This window comes from Falco rusticolus, chromosome 5, assembly GCF_015220075.1.
Source record: "Falco rusticolus isolate bFalRus1 chromosome 5, bFalRus1.pri, whole genome shotgun sequence".
Lineage (NCBI taxonomy): Eukaryota > Metazoa > Chordata > Aves > Falconiformes > Falconidae > Falco > Falco rusticolus.
This window is the reverse complement of record NC_051191.1, coordinates 71526540-71548214: the sequence shown is the minus strand read 5'-3', so window position 1 is coordinate 71548214 and position 21675 is coordinate 71526540. Positions and strand designations below refer to the sequence as shown.

The 21675-nt window shown below is 38.8% G+C and overlaps 1 protein-coding gene across 1 annotated transcript in view; it reads right to left on the bottom strand.

Annotated features, from left to right (window-relative positions):
• The window catches only part of PIK3C2G (phosphatidylinositol-4-phosphate 3-kinase catalytic subunit type 2 gamma), a 208249-nt gene that overhangs the window by 79005 nt on the left and 107569 nt on the right, over window positions 1–21675 (bottom strand). Inside the window, 3 exon segments of the mRNA XM_037390442.1 lie at window positions 159–251; window positions 2450–2557; window positions 3899–4079. Coding sequence (XP_037246339.1) covers window positions 159–251; window positions 2450–2557; window positions 3899–4079 — 382 coding nt within the window.

Here is a 21675-nt window from a genome sequence, read left to right as displayed (position 1 = left end):
TATCCCATTAAAAGCTCTAGTGTCAAAAATAATTGAGAAAAGTGAACAGCAGAGCCAAATCAAACATTCTCAAGCTAAAGTTTTAAAACATAAATCAGGTGAATTTCAAATCAATGTTTTCCATACAAAAGGAATTGAGGATTAGAGGAAGAACATACCTTAAAAATTACATTGATGTTTCCACTTGGAGCATTTGCATTGATGAAGGAGATTTTTAATGGAAAAGCATTGGACGTAAAATATGAACATGACTTCAGGGAAAAAAAAATGAGAGAGAAGAACAACAGTGTCACATATACAAAACATCAGGCTAATAAAATACCTCTGCTAAAGTTAAATACTGCTCAGTAGTACTGATAAAAAAAAATAATTCTTGATATTATTGATTGTTTAATTGGGTCAGGAAAATGAGAAATTCTTTTTCCTGGACAATTTGTTTCACTCAATAACCAGATTATATGAACAGATAATATTTTCCATACTAATTGTTTTTCATTTCTACCCAGGCCTATTAATAATAAACTTTGGCTGGAACTGAGTAGACAAAGTACATAAGACTGATCTAGTGAGACTCTGTAAAGCACTGAAAAGCCTTTGGTCCTATTATTTTCTGTAGAAAAAAAATATTTGCCCAATTATACAATCTTTACGGAAGCAAAGAACCTGCTAATTTCTTTATTGTCCTCACTCTGGCTAAGGATACAGGAAATTCTGAAAATCATAATCTATTTTATGTGGAATATATCTTAATTAAACATAAAATCTGATTTCTCATGCCCTACAGCTCCTTCCACCTGAAGACCTCAAAGAGCTTCAAAAAGCATTAATGAGCCAAGTGCTGCAAATCCTGTTTGAGTGGTATTATAATCATCATTAAAACAAAAAAAAGGGGGGGAGGGGGGGATGACCCACCAAAAAAACTACCAAAGACGACGGTAAATTAATGGCCTAGTTTCTGGAAATAATGAGTGTCCCACAGGAGCTACTGCTGTCCTTACTGGCTGGAGTGCGATGGAGGCTGATTTGAACAAAAACACCACTAGACACAGCTGTCTCTTGTTTTTCATCTAAACATCTCAAAGCATGGTACAAGCATGCAAATATTGTCTTACCCACATCATACCTCTGCGAATGCAATAGCTATTATTGATGATGAAATCCTGACCTCCTATGGAATTTTGCCAAATGAAATATCTCAGGAACTGCTTGAAAGGTTACTGTGAGATAATGCATTACTGACAGAGCTGGAAGCAGTGCTTGCTACTAGTAAAATCAACAGATGATCCCAAGATGAAATAAATTTAGGTAATTATAATAGCTTTAAAATTCTAATTTGCATAATTATACTAACATACAGTTCAATCAAGAAGCTACATATATTTATAGCAAGATAATGGTCTATAATGTTTTAAGAGAAATAAAAAAAAAGAAGTTCTCTTCAGATACTTATATTTAAACATTTTGTATCTGTCCAGCCAAGCTGGCACAGTATAAATAGCACAATTGTATGGTGAGGTACCTTTCCATTAGCCATTATTTCCAAAAAGCCTGAAAGCAATGAGAAGCAGCAGGCTTCAAATTCTTCTGACTTATATCATGCACAATTGGCCCAGGCCTGCAGGGTGCTGGAAGACCTCTGTTCTCAGAGAGATCAAGGCTGAATAGCAATTACTTGGAGAATCACAGGTCAAAGGCAATTGAAGGGATCAGCACCTCTTAGAATCAGGTCCACCGTGGATAATGAGCCAGAGAACAAAAATAGAGCACAAATAGCTGTAATTAGGCAGCTATAACTGATAATATATAGGGGTGTTCAGGTTTGTTTTCTCTTGCTGCTGGGTGCCTTGTCCTTCTCCAGAGATGGAAGAGCTTATTCCTGGCATAACATTTTTATGAAAACATTACTAAACAATGAATTACTAAGAAGTCTTAGTACTGTGGTCAAAGTAAAGTCAAGTAACACTAAAGAGCACTGTTGTTTCCTTTATTCTTAAGTAATTTTTAATAGGGTTCATAGACACAGGTAAGTTGCTATGAATATTTAATATTTTAGCAACTCTCAGTCATGTGCCTAGTCTCACCTCAGCAAAAAGCAAGCTAGCTGTAGGCTTCTAGCTGCTCCCATGTGTGGCAGAAGAGAGTCTTAGATGAGAAAACAGAAGTGCCACCTGAGAGCAGGCTGCTCAGTTTGACTTCTGTGTCACCACTGCTGTGCAAGGTGGGACATCCATGCAACACCCACCCCACCAGTGCCCTTCACTTCTGCCTCAAAGATTCCCAGTTTAAAGGGGATTAGGCTAGATGTCCATTTACCAGATGTTTCATGCTTAATACCAGTAAGATTATTTCCCAGTCAAGGCAGCCATTCACTCCCGCTTCCCCTTTATACTAAAACAGACAAACAAACAAACAAATAAAAAATGTAATCCTTTGCATGAGCTGGACTTACATCTGTCTCTATGCCTTGGACAACAAGTGCAGGATTCAGAGGAAGCCGACAAACCTTTACCTCCTGGAAAAACTGTTGAAGTTTGTTGAGTTCCACCTTTAACACCTCCTGCAATATGTGAATCATTATGGCAACATAACATAACATCAGCTTTGAAGCAGTTGACTGTCTTTCTATATTTTAAACAAGCAGTACAATTTCTGGAGCTGGTAGCATCCATGTAACCTTGTAACAGCTAATGAGGTCACAGTGAGGTGCAGCTATTAAAAATAAGAACTGTGATTTTACTCCACATTCATGCTTTTTGTGTCTAGATGCACTACCAGTTCATGCTGCCATGTAGGCTCACATTCAATACCCTTCATTAGGGGCTGATTAGCCATGCACCTGCTCTGTGGCATCTCATGTTTTTTTTGCCTTGCTAGACAACTTCACAAGTTATTGCTTGTTGCCTTTGCACTGTGATCTCCCTTGCCTAACTGTTGGTGTGTTAACTGCAAGATTTGGGAGTTTCTCAGTATGACAGTAACTGCAGCCTTGAGATTAATCTCTAAATTCTGAATTATGCATCAGTGATATATAATGTATCACTACTGTTTCTTTTTCTTCACATGGATTCTTCTCTTGGCAAATATTTCTATCTTTTTACTTCCATGTTTGCTTTGCTGCTCTCAGCAGCAACACTGAGAGTTTTTTGAAAAATCCATTGAAAATCTTTGCATCCTTAACGAGGCAAAAAGAATTCACAATAACTTTCATGATAACCAGCAGTGGCAGGTGTATTTTTATTTGGCTTTCTAGTCTGTCTTGCTAAGATCTCAGCAAGAAGCAGTTTTACACACCAGGTAACTAACAACAGCTGTCTTGGAAAATTAACAGGTTTTAATTGGAAATGCACCTACACAACATAAAAGCTGCACCTGCTGGAGAAGAAGACTGCAAGCCTTCTACTGCCAGGAATGCATCTGCAGATAGGCATACAGCATTAACTGCTGAGTGCTATATAAGTACAGTCCACTCTGGTTGGCTTTGCTAAGAAATGAGGATGTTCACCCTATCAAGGACTACTCTTAGCAAAGTTTTTAGGAAACACTGCAGCTGTACAGGAGTCAAATATTTTGGATTAGGCTCTGAATGACAGCATTCCTTTCAGCAAAATGTTGACAGTCTTTGTTGTCATTATTTCTGTCCACATCCAAGTCTGGTTGAAAAACCATTGATGAAGGAGTTTAAATGGCTTAAAAGATCTGCTGACCTCAAGAGTAATAGTGATGAGAGTTGTTCCATTAAATACGTATGTTCTACTTGTTTTCAGAGCAGCTCTACAAATTTTAGTCAAATCTCGGGTTTATTTATATAAAGGGCATTACAGGAGAAAGGTGTCACCTTAGAAAAAAATAACATTACCTGGAGAAGCTTAGATGGAAGGAGAGGTATTTTTTAACAAACCTTTTTTTCCGGGTCACTGGCAGCTTTCACTTTTTTGGCAATGTCTTCCAGAATTCTGACAAGTTTCCCCTCCTTAGAAAACTCAGTGTTCAGGGTTTTTCCAGCACAGAATTGGAGAGCAGCCAGTAGTTTCTGATACCAACTTTTGAAATGAACTTCATTCTGTGCATTCTTCAACAACCTGAATGAAGGAGGGAGAAAAACATCTGTGTATCTAAACCTGATTTTTATTTTATATCACCCCTAGCAGGAACAATAAATGGACTCCAGACTAATCTGTATTTGGTGACTTTGGGCAGCAGAGAATAAAAAAATAATGTCATTTATTTGTTGGCAGTACTCAAGTCCCATTTGGTAACTAATGAGATTCTAAGTGTGTTGAATCAATAGGAATTTGCTATTTCTTATTGTCTTATGTAGTGCAGTACCTGTATTTCTTCTTATTTCTGCAAGAAAGGTTTACAAAGTGAAAATAAGTTGTATGATTTGGATTCCAGTCTTAAGTATATATATCCCTAAATCTATTTGTTTTGTGTTTGGTTTTTTTTTTTTTTTTCTCTGGCGAGCACACTTACACAACCAAGCCCATCTTTCAGCTAAGAGGTACATTTAAAGACCATTTTACTCTCAGACATATCACCAGTTCTAGAAACTTTCACTATTGTAAGTTGAGGAGAAATTTCTGAAATTGGCTATACTGCTATAAAGCCCACTTTATTCCTTTCTTTATTGCTAAGTGTTGGTCTAGAGTGAAAACTCAGTTCTTAGTTCTACTGAAGTTTGTAAAAGCTTTATTCTAACATAAAAGTCAGAAACAAAACCAAAACCATAGTGGGCTGATTTTTTTCTGTGTTCACCATGCAGTCTTCTCTAATTACATATTCATTGGGCCAGGAAAGCTGTGGAGTTTAGGATTTGTTTTTCAGGTAATTGAATTGATCACTGGGGCATTTTTTCCTTATGTGGGTCAAAGGTTTTGTACAAAATTGATTTATTTCTACAAGTGTAGATGGAAGCACCAGCTTTATATTGCTGCTAACACCTGCCCATTATCTGGGATTTCCTTCTGCCTAAAGGACTGAGGAACTGCTCTTTGCTTTTGTCTGAACTTTCTTCCCCACAACTTCATCCTTGAGAACATCCGAAACCTTAAATTCCTTATAAATGTCTGAATCTTAATGCAGTTTCCCTTACTTAATGAGGTTACTCAAACCTAACAAATAAAGCTAGTTTTCACAGGACAGAAATCAGAGAAGCTGTTGACTATCAAGGCACCTCACAAATGAATACACCACAAAAAAAAAACCCCAAAAACCCAAACAAAACCAATAGCAAGAACAAGATATATATCAAGCACTGATATTTAATGGTAAAACCCCATAATTTCTATAGCCACTTCAGGTCCTTCAAATCATATACAAGACTTTATAATATTGTTACTGTAGCCCATGCATCTTTCAGTGATGAGGGATTCTTGCCATCTTTTATAAAGTGATGATCCTTTTTTTCCTATCTAATTGGTCCTCTTTTCTATTTAATTCAATGCAGAATGATATCACCAACTGGTTTCTGAAAAACCTTTCCAGTTACACAAACCTCTGAACATCTAAGGGTTTATAAGTACTGAAAATCTTAAAAGAATGTGTGGTGTTTCTATCAGAAATGCCTAGACATGAAAGGAAAGAGATATGAGAAGTTTATCATCAGCACTCTCTGGAGGAGATTGGAATGACATTTCTTTCTGTAGACTAGTAAAAACAAATAATTACTTTTTGGATTGGAAAGAAATACAAATTGTCATTGTGATGTCTGTTGGAAGGCAAACCCCAGCACAGAGAGGCAGCTGTATTTTGATTCTGAACCCTCCACAAACTGAAGAAGGCTGACAGTACATCCATATATGGCAGTGGGTAAACTAATTCTTCCAGATTTCAAGCAGAGTAAGTCCAAGATTCCACAGGATGGTATTAATTTTCTTAAACGTAGATACTTCATGCCATTTTAGATATCTATGACAATCTTGTTTGGCCTCCAGCTGCTGCCTTGGAAGGGCATGGGTCCACTAGACGCAAGCTGTCATGGGTGCCACTGCCAGGCAGGTGCCTCAGACACCCTATGCTGTCTCAAATAGCCCATCTTTAGGGTACTGAATCACACTTTGCAGCGGCCTTTTAGCTTGGTTGTAGGCAAACAAGGTGATTTAAAAGGAAAACATGCTCTGTCCACTTTAACAGCAGGTCAGGAACAGGCTTGATGATTATTTGTTAAACAAAAGCATTACTGGCACAGTCCAAACTGTCACATGGGCAGGAATTTTAGTCTACCAAAGCACAGTCCAGTTCAGTCTCAGTCTAGCTAAACAGCCTGTATTTGTCTTGGAGCACAGGCAGAACAAACTTGTTCACTTCTGCCCTGCAAACACAAGTGCAAGTGAAAAGACACTGTGATATCTACTTTGAATTGGCCAGGTTATGTTGGTGCAGAATCTTCCGTCTGGACTTAGGCTTGCATTGGAATCATCTCCTGAGCATCTAAATCATACTCCATCACCTACTGCATTTTTGACAAAATGTTTTTAGGGAACCCAGAAAGGCTATATTTCACATTTGAGATGTCACTTTAATCCTCCCAGATATACAGAACATTAGATCAACTTTTCATTTCCCTAAAATGAAAGACTTAAGATTTCACATGCAGGAAGCAAAACAGCAAAACCAAAACGTTTTCCTATTTTAGACAGATATACTCCCTGCATAAGGCAGATCAATGCAAAGGATCCACTTTTTGATTATTCTTATGGCTGAGTGTTCACAGAAAATAAGCTTATATACGCACACAATATAAAGATTTCTTTTTGACCTGAGAAAGGATTATGGGCCAGATTCAGATAGCTTATGCATAAGGTGTACATGAGGACAGAGGATGTATAGAGTCTGAATTTCCCACGTGTGCTTCTTGAGCTCAGTCCATAGGGAAAGTTGAGGCAGTCATCAAGATCTCACTAGTAAAACCCATTTCCATGCCAGCTGCAGCCCAGCACACATTCCACAGTTTCAAGTCACAGAGCAGCTTCTGACAGGGCATGTGCTTCCCCAGCAGCCCCATGAGGGACTCGGGGCTCTGCATCCAAAATGTCTAGCGACTATGACGGTACAGGCAGCACAACCTCCTCCTGCCTGCCCACTGGGGTAGGCATGCTTTTAAAAGCCTGTAGACCTTAATTTGCAAAATGACTTGGATTAAGTGGGTCTGACTTTTCTATTAATTTTATAATAGCAGTCCCAAGGAGATACAAAGGACAGCTTTTAATGTGATGACTCATTGTAGGCTTTGCCGAAATGTTTATTCAGCAACTGAACAAATATGCTGTTGTAATTCTGTCTTCCCAGTTTCCTGGTACACATATCTTCACTCTGCCATTTCGAGAGCTCAGAGAAGATAGGAAAGTCTGCAAGTCCTGAGGCTGCAGGATGGAGAAATGCTCAAGACACTAATGAAATTTTCAAGTTAGAACAGGATGCCTAGCTGTGACAGATGAAGACAAAACTGTAATGATTTAAAACTCAAGGCTGCCAGTGAGAAAGTATGTGAAGGTTTTTGGTTGGGGTTTTTTTTTCCTGACAATTTTCACAGTATTCTGTGAGACAGAACTCAATATAAAAGCCTGGCTTTATGCCAGGCTTAGACAGAGGATCTTGCTCCTAACAACAGGGAGACTTCCTCACTCTTCAGGGATTTCTGATTTGGGACAAATGCCCTTGTTCTCAGCAAGGCCAGGGGAATTCAGACACTGTCCCAAGGTCATTTTTGTGGTACAGCACAATGTGGCTGGAAGCAGAAGGATGCTGGCTGAAATTTAGCAATGAAGAAAACTAGACTGCCTCTGTTTTGTAAGTGTTTTCCAGGTACAGAAACACAAGTGTGCTGGAGAGACTTCTGCCACAGGGCAGAAGGGAAGGTGGAATTGAATCAAGCTGAGTTGGCTGCTGTGTCAGAGGAGGAGAAACAGGGCTAAAACCAGAAGCTATGGAAAAAAGGAAAAGAAAAAGAAAAAAAAAAAAAGAGAAAAAAAGGGGGGTGGAGAGGAAGAAAAGTAATGACTTTGGGTGTTGGTACCAAAAGAGTTTAGCTGGCTTCATTCTCCTGTGGTGTGGGGGGAGAGGGAAGCTGGTGCTCTAAAGCCCTTGCAGCAGACACAGCCTGCTCTCCAAGTTGGATTTGGCAGCTAGTGAAAGAGTGAGGCTGCTCAGATAACTCTGCTGCTTGAAAATCTGTGCCTTGCCTCCTTCAGAAAGGGGAGCAGGGTGAGCCAGAGAGCAAGGCAGGACAGATAGTTTACAGGTAGCCCTATCAAACCTCATTGTAGCAAAAGAAACCCAAGGAAAGGCCAGGATCTCCACTGTATTATTTCAGGTTTAACTCCTAACTGCTATGAAAGAGCAAGGTACAGTTTGACTGGGTTATTTACATGTGACATCGAAGTCAGAGTAGTGACTCTAATTAATTTCCAAGTGATGTCTGGTGTTTATTACACAAAAGCTGTGCCTACCAGCATACACACTGTGCACTCTTCGCTTAAGGTGCTTTGAATTCAGAAGCACACTATGAAAATGAGGTGTCTCAGTGTTTTAAGGTGAGCACTGAGGTACTTACTGTCATTGGTCAATCTCTGGTAAACTTGACCAAGGAAGTCAATGTGCTTTGTTGTGAAAGTGTATTTCACGCCTGTTTTCTTGTTTCACTAAGCTGGAGGCAGGATGTGTCACAGAAGAAGAGAACATTAGTACAAGACTGCTGCTCATTACAGCTTTAATTGTTTTTAAGTTACCCTCCACAGCCCTTCATGTCAAAGATTAGCACACACACTTCTCTACCACTGCACAGCTTCCATATCTAAGGTTGCCATCTGTCTTGATTGATATTAGACATCCTGCAATGCTCCTAAACTGTCCGTTGTGTTTTATTGTGCCATGAGGCTATGGCATACACCTGAAGCACATGACTGACTTAATTTTTGACTTCTTGAAGAAAATTTTAGTGTTTGCATTCTTAAACAGAAAAATAAGCAACGGGCAGTTTGCCAGTGGGGTTACATTTGGGCTTTGCAGCTTCTTAAGCCTCACTGTTGAAGATTAATACCTCCATCTAGCCTGTGATTGAAGATGAGTAGGCAACTGCTGCTATTAATTACTCAGTTGCAAGTAAAACCTTGCTTAATTTTTCTTTTATCTCCCCAAGATTATATTGGACATGGTTTTTACTTCCTTGACAGTGATAACAGGAATGATCCCTTTGATAGAGGTATCAACATAGCAAGTACTGCACAAACTGTGAACTTCAATGAATTCCAGATTCTAGTAAGTACCTGTTCTTCATCCCCTATGCCCTCAACTCCCCTTACTCCTCTGCAGAGTGCAGCCAAGTCTGCAGAACACATCTTTCTCACTTGCTAGCTGGTCCACTCAGGGACAGCCTCATTAGACACAGCCAAACTCTAAGGCAGCAGAGTGCCAAGCTGGCAAATATGACCGTGGCTTTTCTGATCTCTTTGCCAGTGCCTAGGATGGATGACTGAACTTTCTGAAGCTCCCAGGAACATGTCTGTAGGATGGCAGTTATTGCTGCAGAGAACAGAAAGGAACACTTGCACTTGTTGCAATGTCATCTCTGTTTCCAGCCTCCTTCAGCTCCTCAGTGAGCTAAAACTTCACTGGACAGCAAAATTTAATTTCATTAACCTTGCTGGAAAGCCGTTGAGTGGCTCTTTTCTCATGGCCTTTTGTTATTCAAGAGAAACATACAGGTTATCTCTGTCAAATTCCTGTAAAAAATAGATACAGGATAATACCTCCCTTTTTAAACTAACTCCAAATTCAACAAAGGTGTGATTTATGTACTACAAGTCAGAAAGGAAAAGAGAAAAAAATACAGACATTCTGTGTAGATCTAATGGGCCATGGCAACCAACAAAGCAACAGACATAAAAACCAATGAACTGAGAAACACAAAATGCCTAACATGTTGAGAACAACAAAATTTCTGCAGGGGAGAATGAGGAACAAAGTCCATTAGGCAGAAGAGTTAACGTACAACAAAGATGGAAGGGATGTAGCAGTTCTTCCAAGTGACTAGTAGTGAGCATTTTCCACAGCTTTACAGAAATACAGTGCGAGGCCATCCGCTTGACTGGAAGGACCAAGACCGAACCCCCCTTCACTCTCCCTTTTTTTTGACTAAGTACGAAGCCAGCAGAAAGGGAAAGGCACAAGAGGGCTGGAAGAACTCTGTCTTGTCTGCTATCTTTCTTTTCTTTCTTTCTATTCTAGAACAAGAGAATGAATGTTTACATTTCTTGAGCAAACTGAGGGAAGTGTGGTACAATATTTTCTCTGAATCTTTCTAACTGAGCAAGTCTCCAGGACGGAAGAGCAGCAGCTGTTCAGTAGCTTGCAGCACTGGGCCACTTTTGGCTCCCCATACCCCTCGCATAAGGAACCTGCAGTCAGTTTCACCTGCTGCTTCTCATACAACAGAGCTGCTTTTATAGACTCATTTTTCAAAGCTTTACCCTTGAACGGAAAATACATCTGCTTAAAGTGAAATTTTGTTTTAGAAGGCCATGTGATACATTTGCTTTTTTTTTTTTTTTTTTCTGATTCTTTTTTGAAAGCACACCTTAGAACAGATGTCTAACACATTGGTCTCCCTTAGACAACAAAAAATTGTTGCAGACTTCTTATAAAGTATGCTGGTTAGGCTTGAGAAACACATTTCTATGGGAGCCAAGGGACTAGTTGCCATTATTCGTTAATCTTCTCTCAAAGATCTTTATGAACAAGGCAATGTAATTTGCATCCAGACAAATCACTTGACCCGGTAGATTCAATCAACCCAGCTCCCCCTACTCCCACTGAATGTCTTAACCGCGGAACACATGTCCTGCTGACTCACAAAAAATTAGCAGATCAGTGAAAACAAAAGCTATGCCACACTATGCAAGTAAGTTGCCAAACACTGCTAAGGTTGCCTAGCAGAAAAATGTTTCATTTGTTACATAATATAGTTAGATGCACACAGTTATGTATTAAGAAAATTAACCCCAGATAAAACTGGTTTTGTCTGGAGAAGAGAAAGCATTTACCTTGAAAATGAACTGTATCAAGAATTAATAGGAGAGTATAAGGGTGCACTGGTACCACTGTCAATACCAGATAGTAGATGGTACCTGGCCTAAGGTCTAAGAAATAAAAGATTGCCCTCAGAACATGTCTTCTCCAATTTATTGAATGGGCATGTTAACATCAATGTAAGTGCTACAATTATCTAGTAAAAAGAAGTGCTGACAGTTTGTCTCTTGCTGCTCCAGTTTGTAAAAAAAATAATACAAATAATTCTTAGTAAAGATGGTCTCTTTCTAGTCTGCTCCTCTTCATTAGGTGGGGTCTGCAAGCAGCAGAGGACCCAATTTTTTAACACACTATCACAAACACAAAAAATACCTGCAGCAGAACATCAACATAATGAAACTAGTGGTTGTTTCCAACAACATCTGTGTACAACAGTGCTGACTTTAAATAACTTCAGAATCTGAGCAAGGGTTTACAGTCCACCAAAGATCCCACCCTAATAAAGCATCAATCCAAAGCTACAGAAATGAAATACCTTCACCCTGAAGTGTCATTAATACAGAGTGACTTAAGCTCAGGCTTGCAACTATAGGTCTAACTGTTCTCAACTATTAATAGAAAAAATACCACTGTGTCAGTAAAGATAGTAACAGTGAATGACTAACTTTGCCCTCCAAAAACTATATGCCAATAAAAATAATAATAAAAAAAAAGCTGCTTAACAAATGTATTGCACTTAGCATTTACATGAAGATTATCAATGGAACAGTATTTTTTTCCATTCAATGAGAAACATGGCATTCAAGTATGGCATTAATTTTTAAAAGTCTTGTTTCATCTTTGCCAGTGTTTTCTTCACGTCACTAGGTATGTCCCTGTCTGTGCTTGTGTTCTGCGGATTTTCTACTCAGAACAAATGCCATATTGTTGTCAGAATTTCATGCATTATCTTACTTACACCAGATTCAGCAAGACTGAAAGCTACCAACCATCTATCTTTGCAACAGCTTGGAGTAAATTTGTGGCAGAGGAACTGAAATATGCCATTCATTCCAGGCATAACAGAAATCATTGTATTCTTCCCAGTGGGTAACTGCATTGGAAGCTTACAATGAATGGGATTAGATGGGATAATCACTGCTAAAATGAGCAGACCCAATGTCTTTAATGGGATGATGGCCAAATATGCTAGCAATTAATTGGATACAGGAGGTGGCTAAGCTACTCTAGTTTCAAAACATCTAAATAAACCACAAAATTAATCCAGGTTCAAGCAGTCCACTAGTGCCAATGGAGTTTCTAAGGTTTGCACTGTATCTGAAGTTAGGTCACAGTTATCACAGCAATACATTGAGGAAAATCTGAAAATGTTTTTCTTCATCTGCCTATTGTTTTGGTAGTTCATGTCTACCAACATGGCTTTGGATAGCTTCTGTAGCTTCCCATTAGCTTCTCAGCTGGAACAAAAAGTTTCTTACGGCACTGTAAAACAAAATGTATGACACAGAACTAATTCTGTATGGTTCTGCATGCACTGGGCAATCCAAATTTACACAGAATTACAGAATTAAACCTGAGTTACACTGCAACACTTTCATTCACTTTTAAATACTATCTTCACTTGTTTGTTTTTTGTTTACTTTTTTTTTAATTGTTTGTTTGTTTTTAAACTTTTTTAATATACTAATACAGAGGTAGCTTCAGGGAGAAACTAATATAATCTTTCTACAAGGTCATTATGCTCATATTAGAAGCAGTTCCAGATTTTATTCATACATTCTAAACCAGATCCGTACTTTATAATCCTAGATATTTCAGGTTACCATTCTTATGACTCAGTCTGGGTTTGAGAAAGGAGGTGTTTGGTTGCGGGGCTGGGGGGAGTAGGATAAGAGAGTGACATTGCTTTGCAAATATTATGTCATTCAAAAGAATTCATTCTGCAAAGCTGTAGATCTTGAGATGGGCTATTAATGCTCCTATTTGCTTTGCACTCAGTTACAAGAATTTCCTTTGTTTAACAATGTCTACAGTCAAAGTTGTTATCTCTGAAGCAGAGTGTCAGATTTTTACAGACAAGGTGCTCATATGCCAACAGCAGAGGAAGGATGCATGAGATCTGATACATTCCAAACACATGCAGAGTCAACGTTTTTTGTTTAAGGCAGCAATACTTCTACCTCTCTGGAACAACCTGTCTGTGGATCCATTGTGGTTTAAATGCAGGTAATACAGGTGCAAGAACTAGGACCCCGACCCCTCATTACTTCCTGACATGTCATCTTTTCTGGAACTTTAATTTTATCTGGACTTCTCTGCTCTAGCGAGTTGCCCTGCTTATCTTCTTTTCCCAGTATTTAACAAAGGGATTTTTTTTCAGATCACTGCCTACACAGGAATAGGGAGGTATAATGAGCCTCCAGCAGGTATGGCTTTAGGTGTTTCAACAGTGACGGTACCTCAGTATAATTACATGATTGCAAAACACCGTTTTGAGTAGTACTCTCATACCTGACGTAGTATGCTTTCTGTAAGATGTCGAATGTTCTTTGCTGGCAGTTTGCCACATGGCATCTCAATGCTGCACAACAGCAAAGGATGCATAGATCAGATCATCAGGTTACAGCAACTTGTTACCTCTGTGCATGCGTGTGTGCAACTTTGTCAAAAGAGTAACCTTGAGAGAAACTCCATAGCTCAAGTAAAGTGGCATCATGAAGACATACAGTCCTTTACACTTCAAAAATAACTATCAAAACTCATTTGTTTTCAGGGAATAGAAGAAAGAAAATCAGAATTTTCAATAGGGGTGTCTCTGGAGTCCCAATAACACTTTTTCATCTTTTCATGATTCTGAATCTTCTAACAGAGAAATCTCTTCAGACTGCAGCTCTCTTTATGCATAAGGCTACTCTGCAGTCTTCTTCAAACCAGATGACACCTACCATGTTTTCATTTAATTAAAGCAGAGGAGACCATGAGGAACAGTACTTGTCAGCTCATTCCTGTCAGGGCCAGGACAGGAGAACAAGCATTTACACCTTAAACAAGAATGTTTCTGTTACCTTCATACCCCTTCTTTCTAGGCCTGTTTTCTTTCTTTACAGTTTTGTTTTTCTTCCTCCTTTCTTGGTCTCTATTCATTTTTCACTCCCCCTTATATATAGCAATACCCTTTCGCAAGGGTAGGAAAGGAGAGCAGAGCAGAGAAGAAAATACCTTTTAGATTTCTCTTTTTTAAATACTGGCCTGGTTCTGATCTTCCTTCTGCTTCACTGCTTTATTGCCACTAAATATTGGCTTTGTAAAGAGAGAGTGGGAATTTGAAGTTAAGCTTATGTACCAGGGAAAGCCTGCTGTAAGATATAAGAGAAAACTTTTCTTTTTTAGTTGGCCCAAGGGTATTTTCCTAGTTGACAGCTGGCCTAGTTACCATGGAAAACAGAAGAGCTGGAGGGCAGGCACAGTAGGAAAGTGAGGCATAGACCTACGTGAAATAAGGTTGGCTCAGTCTGCAGACGCTTGCTGAAATTAATCTCTGTTTCAGATAGCTTGTTGCTTTTTCCTTGCTGGGCAGTAGACATTAGGTTTCATCTAGGTTTACATGTCCATCTTAGCTCTGCTGAGGCATGTTCAACCGTGGGACCAGATCTGAATAAACTTTTGAATAAAATGAATACCCTTCTAATGAACCCCTAACCAAGAAGGTTTTCTTCTTAAGATTGTATCAAGGAAATCTTACATGACTCTCCAGATCAAAATGTATAGTCTTGGGGTTAAAATTCATAGATTTTTAATGTCAGAAGAATTTAAGGCAGATATAAGAAGGAATATCCATCCTGAATTCCTAACTTTACTTGCTGGGTGACCTTGGCAAAATTATTTCATTTTCTATGCTTTTTTTATCCTTTTCAAAAGAAGAAAGGATTGTTTACCTTCTCATAGGATGCTTTGTTTGTAAGCCTCTCTTATGCCACAGAGGTAAATGCCATGACAAATACGTCTGTTTAATAACATTGTCACCTCCTTCCCATGTGGTGCTTGTATAGCCAGCATTTTTCAGTCATATGGGAGAAAATAGCAGCCCCAGGCATTTTTTTGCTCATGAGAAAAGCAGAATTAAGAATTAGTTGTTGTGATGAAAAGTTCAGCTCTAGTTCCAAGATTCACAATCACATTTGTGGAAGTATTGCAGTAGCAGATGTCATATTTCCATATGTCCTGAGTCAGGTAAAGAGTGGAGCATGCTCTCCAGGGGCAGTTACTGCATTGGCAGAATAAATACAGATCAGCCATCTGACACAAAATGACTTTGAAACTCACTGGCTCTGCTGTAGGTATCTTTCTTGCCCTCAAAGTGCTGTCCTTATGCTGTCTGTGAGGATGCAGCTTAATAGCAGCTGAGAGGCAGAAATCGTAACTTTTTCCCCCTCTCCCACTGTACATATGCTTATTCACTTTTTATTGCATGAATACTCCTGAATCAACTACATTTCTCCTTAGATGTGTACTCTGGGCGAGTAAAAATCTGTGTGCACCGAAAATTAATATGGACAAGGGCCATATTATTTCTACCAGCAAAGCAGTGGCAGTACTCACAGGGTGGCAGCCATGGGCGAGCCTTGCAAAGCCAGGCAAATTACTGTTTAAACCTCCTTTAAATTGCTGTTTAAAAAACTCCTGATGATAAAGCAGGGCAATGGCTGAAGATTGCATGTGTCAGATTTAAATTGACGGAGAAAAGTAGATTAAAATGGTCTGTTACTTAAGTGCCTTGCCATTTTCATACCATGACCAAGCAACGTACTTCTGAGTAACACACAGAGCAAAGCACTGACAACTGCAAGAACGTCTGCCATGATGGCTGCTTAAAATTCATTTAAGCAAATTGCCCTATGAACAAAAACATACATACAAGACCTGTGGGTTATGTGAGTCACTCAGAAGCTGGCTAAGCACAGTCTATTAGAAAAGTTTAATTAATAAAAATGCTTCTCCTGATAGAAATCATCACACACAATGGATGACATCGTGGAGAAGGTTAAGTAGAAGAATAAATATTGACTTCTAATACCAGACTGAACAAAGGAAGTGCTACAGGTCAAAGCAGAAATTACCTGAGCTAGGTAAGCAGAGTTTTATCAGCCATCATTATGCCAAACCCTAAGAAACACCGAAATCTTGTTTACTGTCTGACCTCCTCTGTGCCCAGTGCTCACAGGATAATTATTATGAATAGCAATTCCCCGTTTCCCAAACAGAACCCCACATCCCTTTCTTATGTACAAACAAGGTCTTCCCTCAATTATAAATGCATGTGTTACAGCACTCGTGATGAGAGACGGTTCCTTCAGCTAATCCATGCCCATAGGATTTGGCTCTAGAAATCCTTGTTCGATTCCTTCTGCATCAGCCAAGATGGCAGCTGCCGCACTAAAGATAATAAGCCTGATTAATATCAGTTCAGTAAATTAATTTCTTTTCCAGACATCAGATAATTTTGTACTAATACAGACATTTATACCCATTCAGTATCAGCTGACATAACATAATTTCTCATTTAACACTAATTGAAAACTACTGGTTTCTTATTCCAAAGAGCATTTGCTGCCACTTATAACCTATGGTTTTTTATACAGCTATTTTTCAAATAATATAATCATCAAATTTTATGTTTCCTGCCTAGTTGCGGAAATTTTATAGCCAAGCATGTGACTGGTGATGTGGGTAGAATGGAATAATCAGGTAATTCCTCTTAAAGGTTTTCATTTTAGCAATTTTTCTTCATATTTTCCATTACATATTTGTCAAATTTGTGATTGAAACAAACGGATAAAAGTATAAGAAACAACTCTTCATTTAAGCAGTGCTGAACTTAGCCCCTTTAGTTTTTTCATTTTTTTTTTTATTTTTTTTTTTTTTTACTGAATAATTCTGGGTTTGTTCAGCTTGTCCAGTTTTTTAATTTTGTTTTGTTTTCTTTTTATTTTTACTGAATAATTCTGGGTTTGTTCAGCTTGGCCTCAGGCTTGGTTTCTTCAGGTGCTACAGAAGAAAATGCACATCCCTACTTCTATGCCATTTGCTCTTATTCTAGCACAAAAGATCAAGTTCCTCACTGGCTACAATCAAATGTCAATATTTATATATCAAGGAACTGACAAGAGGTAGGAGGAAGCACACTCCATTACACTTCTGGGTGAAAGGCAGTATTAACATTAGTGTGATGGAGTGTTTGCAGCGGCCCAACACCATCATCTCTGAGGGCAACTGAAATTCCTTGGGGCTGAACATAACATTTGACCATTCCTGTCTGTTGGGGATCCTAATCTGTGGTTTTCAGCATGATTTCACCATGATATCTTTCATCTGTAACATGACCTGTGTGGAACACTACAGACAGTTACTGATGAAAAGTCTCCATCCAACAGATGATGCCTATTACCAAGGCAAATTGCTTATTTAGAAAAAACTCGTATCGTTCTCAACCCCTCCTAAGATGAGAGCACCCTTTCTGCAAGACATTATCTAGGGACCACCCCAATGGCTCAAGAATTGAAGGACTGTGGAAACTAAATTAGTAAGCAAGCCAAGACAGCTACAGAATTCATTTGTAACTTACAGTAACATATAGCCTCTGATGTCAGAAGGGACATCAGCAGGTCCTCTGGTCTGTTCCCTGCCCAAAGCAAGGCAGCCCTGACATTGGGTCAGGCCGTTCAGGGCTTGGCCTCAGCAGCAGGCTGGGAGAGTTCTGGGGACAGTGAAAGGAACGGATGTGCAACTTGACCATGTGATAATGATTCCTCAGAATACGAGGCTGTTTCAAAAGATATGACCTAATGACAGGTAGGCCTTCAAGGATACTGTGGTTCGCCTTAGGAAGACTTAAAATTCTGTTGAACATCAGAACTTTTTGTAAATAGTAGCATGAAAAAGCAGGCAAAGAACTGCATTCCTAAGTTGTGAACATCACTTGTGGTCTGCATTCAGTCCCATCAACTGCACTGTACCTGAAAGGTGGTTTTTGGCAGGCACTTCTAGCTGGGGCCCAGCTGTCACAGGAGCAGACAATACTTCAAAATTTCTGTGATACAGATTGATTTTAGGGTATGAGCAAAGACTGCACACTATTTTTTATGCTGGCTAAACCACATCAGCCAGAACTACACAAAACAGCAGAGACTGGTGTTTTGCCTATGCCACTGCCCGGACAGGGGCCTTCTGCATGTTTGCAATGTCAAAAAATGTAAGAGCTTCTTTAACTAAACAAACAGCTATTTACTTACCACTATTTGGCCTACAGTCTTCCATGCTCTTAGAAAAGCTATGTCAGGTAAAGGAGGACAGTACAGTCAGAGTCAGGATTTGTGTGAAATGATCAAGCCTCCAGTGGCTCCTCTGCAAGGGAGGTTGGTGGCTGTTTGTAGTCTAGAATCAATAACTTAGACTGAGATAGAAGCACAGAGTGGTTACATGTCTAGGCACAAGGGTCTCCAGAGGAACATGTAGCACTATGGGCAATCAAATCAAAATTACACTATCTAGAGAGAGGAGAGTAACAGCACTGGTTACACTTGGAGATAATGCTTTTTTTTGTGGAAGAGTTCTAGATCTCCCAGTTCTCTCAGGAGGTCTTATCCTGAACCTCAACTTCACAGCTGGGAAAAAATAACCCTTATTTCTTAGAGAACACAGTAGAACTATATTACTGTACTACTCATCCCTGCTTTCATCTTGCTTTTCTGCATTCTTCCTCCTATAGAGATACTTTGCTGTGCTATTCTCTTTACCTACAGTGACTACTCTTTACCCCTTAGCCTGCCGAAAGCTTCAAACATAGTTTCACACTTCAGTGCAGAAACTAGGAAAACTGGCAATTCCCTCCTTTTCCAAACCAGTGAACACTGTGCAGACTTTTGAGTCTGGGAGAAGAACTGGGATCTTGAAGGAGGAGAGACAGAAATGTTTGCAGAACTGGGTAGAGGGAATCCCCCGTTTCAGCCCTTTCAACTGCCAGAAGCATGCTGCTTTGCATATGACATCCTCTACCCATGTCCAAGTTGATGGGGAAGAAAGGTTTCAGCTTCCAAACATGAAACACCATAGATTAGATTACAAAGACTGCATGGAGGAAAGCACGTGCACCAGTGCACATATATCTGTAAAGTACACCACTGCATACATGTGAGAAAGCACTGGTCTGTGAATGGAGCAGAAGGAGGCCTGGGGGGAAAAGTTATTTTAATTTCAGGGGATGACAGACTGTGAACAATAGCTGAGGGAAGCTGAACATGAATACCAAGCCCTCATGTGAGGGGAAAAAAAGATATATATATATATATATTTTTTAAGCTAGGAAAATTCAGAGTAAAAGGTATAAAACAGGGTTTTATTGAGAGGTATGTTGAGGGCTGCTTTGTTGTTTACATTGAAATATTTGAGTCACCATTTATGTCTAAGTATTTGAACACTCCAAGCCACTTACTAGATGAGATAGGAAATCTCAGTTTGTGAGAGAGGGATGGTGCCAATTTGATAATATCATACACTTGTTTATGTGCCATTGCTTCTTTATTCTAGCAACCATTTAATCTTTGTTACTATGTTACATTATTATAATACTTATCTTCATGCTCTCTCTCCTTTTAATGGGGAGGACTCAACTGTTCTTAGTTTTACCAACAAGACGGTTCATTTACTTGCTCATTCACTATGAATTATCTAGAATCTTATAAAGGAAGCAAGAACAGTCAGCAATAGACAAATCCTTTTTCTAGGATTTTTAAACAAAAGCAGATGAGTTTTCCTTCAATTAACAGCCACCAGTGAAAAGCAGCTAGGTGACAAACTGCACAGGTGAGATAACCATGATGTTTCATAAATCATTGTATTTTTCCAAGCTAAGAATTAAGAAAACCTGTTAATGGTTTGGATTTGAGTAATTCAGATGAACACCAAGAGGAGATGTACCTGATATAATAACTTTTGTATTAGGGATTGTCTTAAAATGTGTGTTACACCTGCTTTTAATTTGAGCTGAAAAAATGCTGGTTACTTGCTTTAGAATGGATGGGATACTTTTCAACAATATATGGGGGCAGAGGCAGGGCACATAAATCACTCAAAATAGCTCATGTGGCACTCACTGGGCTACCCCAGCCACGAGTCTCCATTTTCACATTTCCAGCGACTAGCATAAGCATTAAGACTTTTTTTTCAACTTCATCTGGCACTTCACACACCATCTGAATGTTTGCATCTAAGCTCAATGTTTCTGTGAAAAGTTTTGGTTTTGATGAACATTTTAAAAAAAAAAAAAACCACCTCAGTGAAAAATTCCTTACTAACTACTTTACATTAATCTTTCAGCCACCCACTATTGATATAATATTGCGATAACATATCTCTGAATATCCTTATATAGGAATAATGGCCTTTCATAGAAAAAAGTAAATTCTTGTAGCCTGATTTTCTTTCCGAAACAAAGAAATAATGTCATGAACTTTACCAAACGGTATTCTGTGTATTTGCTAGACACCACAGTGAAAGGTGAAGAACAATTCAGCTGTCTTTTGACTGAGATGTCTACTGCTTGTATGAACTGTTAGGTAGAATTTTACAGGCTTTAGATTTGGAAGGGATCTTAGTTCTTTTGGATTCACTGGTCACTTTCTGTTATTTAATTCAAGGGTCCAACATACCTCAGTTTCAACCAAGTGGGCTTCTTGCTAAGAAAAGACTGAATAAGATGGCATGAGACATGTTCCATTGCATAATTCACTTGCTTAAAAGAAGGCTATTACAATATGTTAGCAATGTTGTTCAAGCAAGAGATCCATGCAAAAACAATTAATCTGACAGTTCTTTCCTCTCTCAGCTTCATTTTAAATTGGTCCCTGTCCATTATGATTACAGCTTTGTGATTACAGACTAATATACCATCTAATATGGGGTGAGCATTCAGGAAGCCATTAATGTGTAAGGAAACGTTTTCAAACAGGAAGGGTTTTATGAATTTAATCCTGAAATACTCATCATCTTCAAATACCTAAAAATACTGAATTAGAATAATTCTGCACTGCTGACCTGGCAGGACCTTTTATCAACCCTCCCCACTCTTCTGCCTAGAAATATTGCCTTTTACTCTAATCTGTTTATTTATTTTAAAACCTGTTAATAATTATATTTGGGTTTACATTTGGAATATTTTTTCTCAGAAATATTCCAATTACTCACAAAGTAATTTTCTGTTAAATCATGTACTGATGGAACATTATTCAACGAAGTCTAATTCATGATTCTCCTTTTTCTAATGCTTCAGTCATTTGGACAAAGGTCCAAGGCCCAGCTTTCATTCTGGTGAAGAATGATGATAAAACCTAGCAATATTAACCACAGAAACATGCAACTGACAGCGACATTAAGGTGACCAATAATTCATTACACTGTGCTGTGTGAATGTGCTGTATCCATTTGAAACCTCTTACAGTTTATTCACACTTTTCCTTAAAGAAGCCACTTGAAAGTGTTCAGAAATAAGAATGATTTACTAAACTCAAACCTGTCAGACAAGACTGTGATCAATTCCATGATAACTATAAATGAGACTCCCAACATATCTATCCAAGAAACTCAAAGCTTGCACTG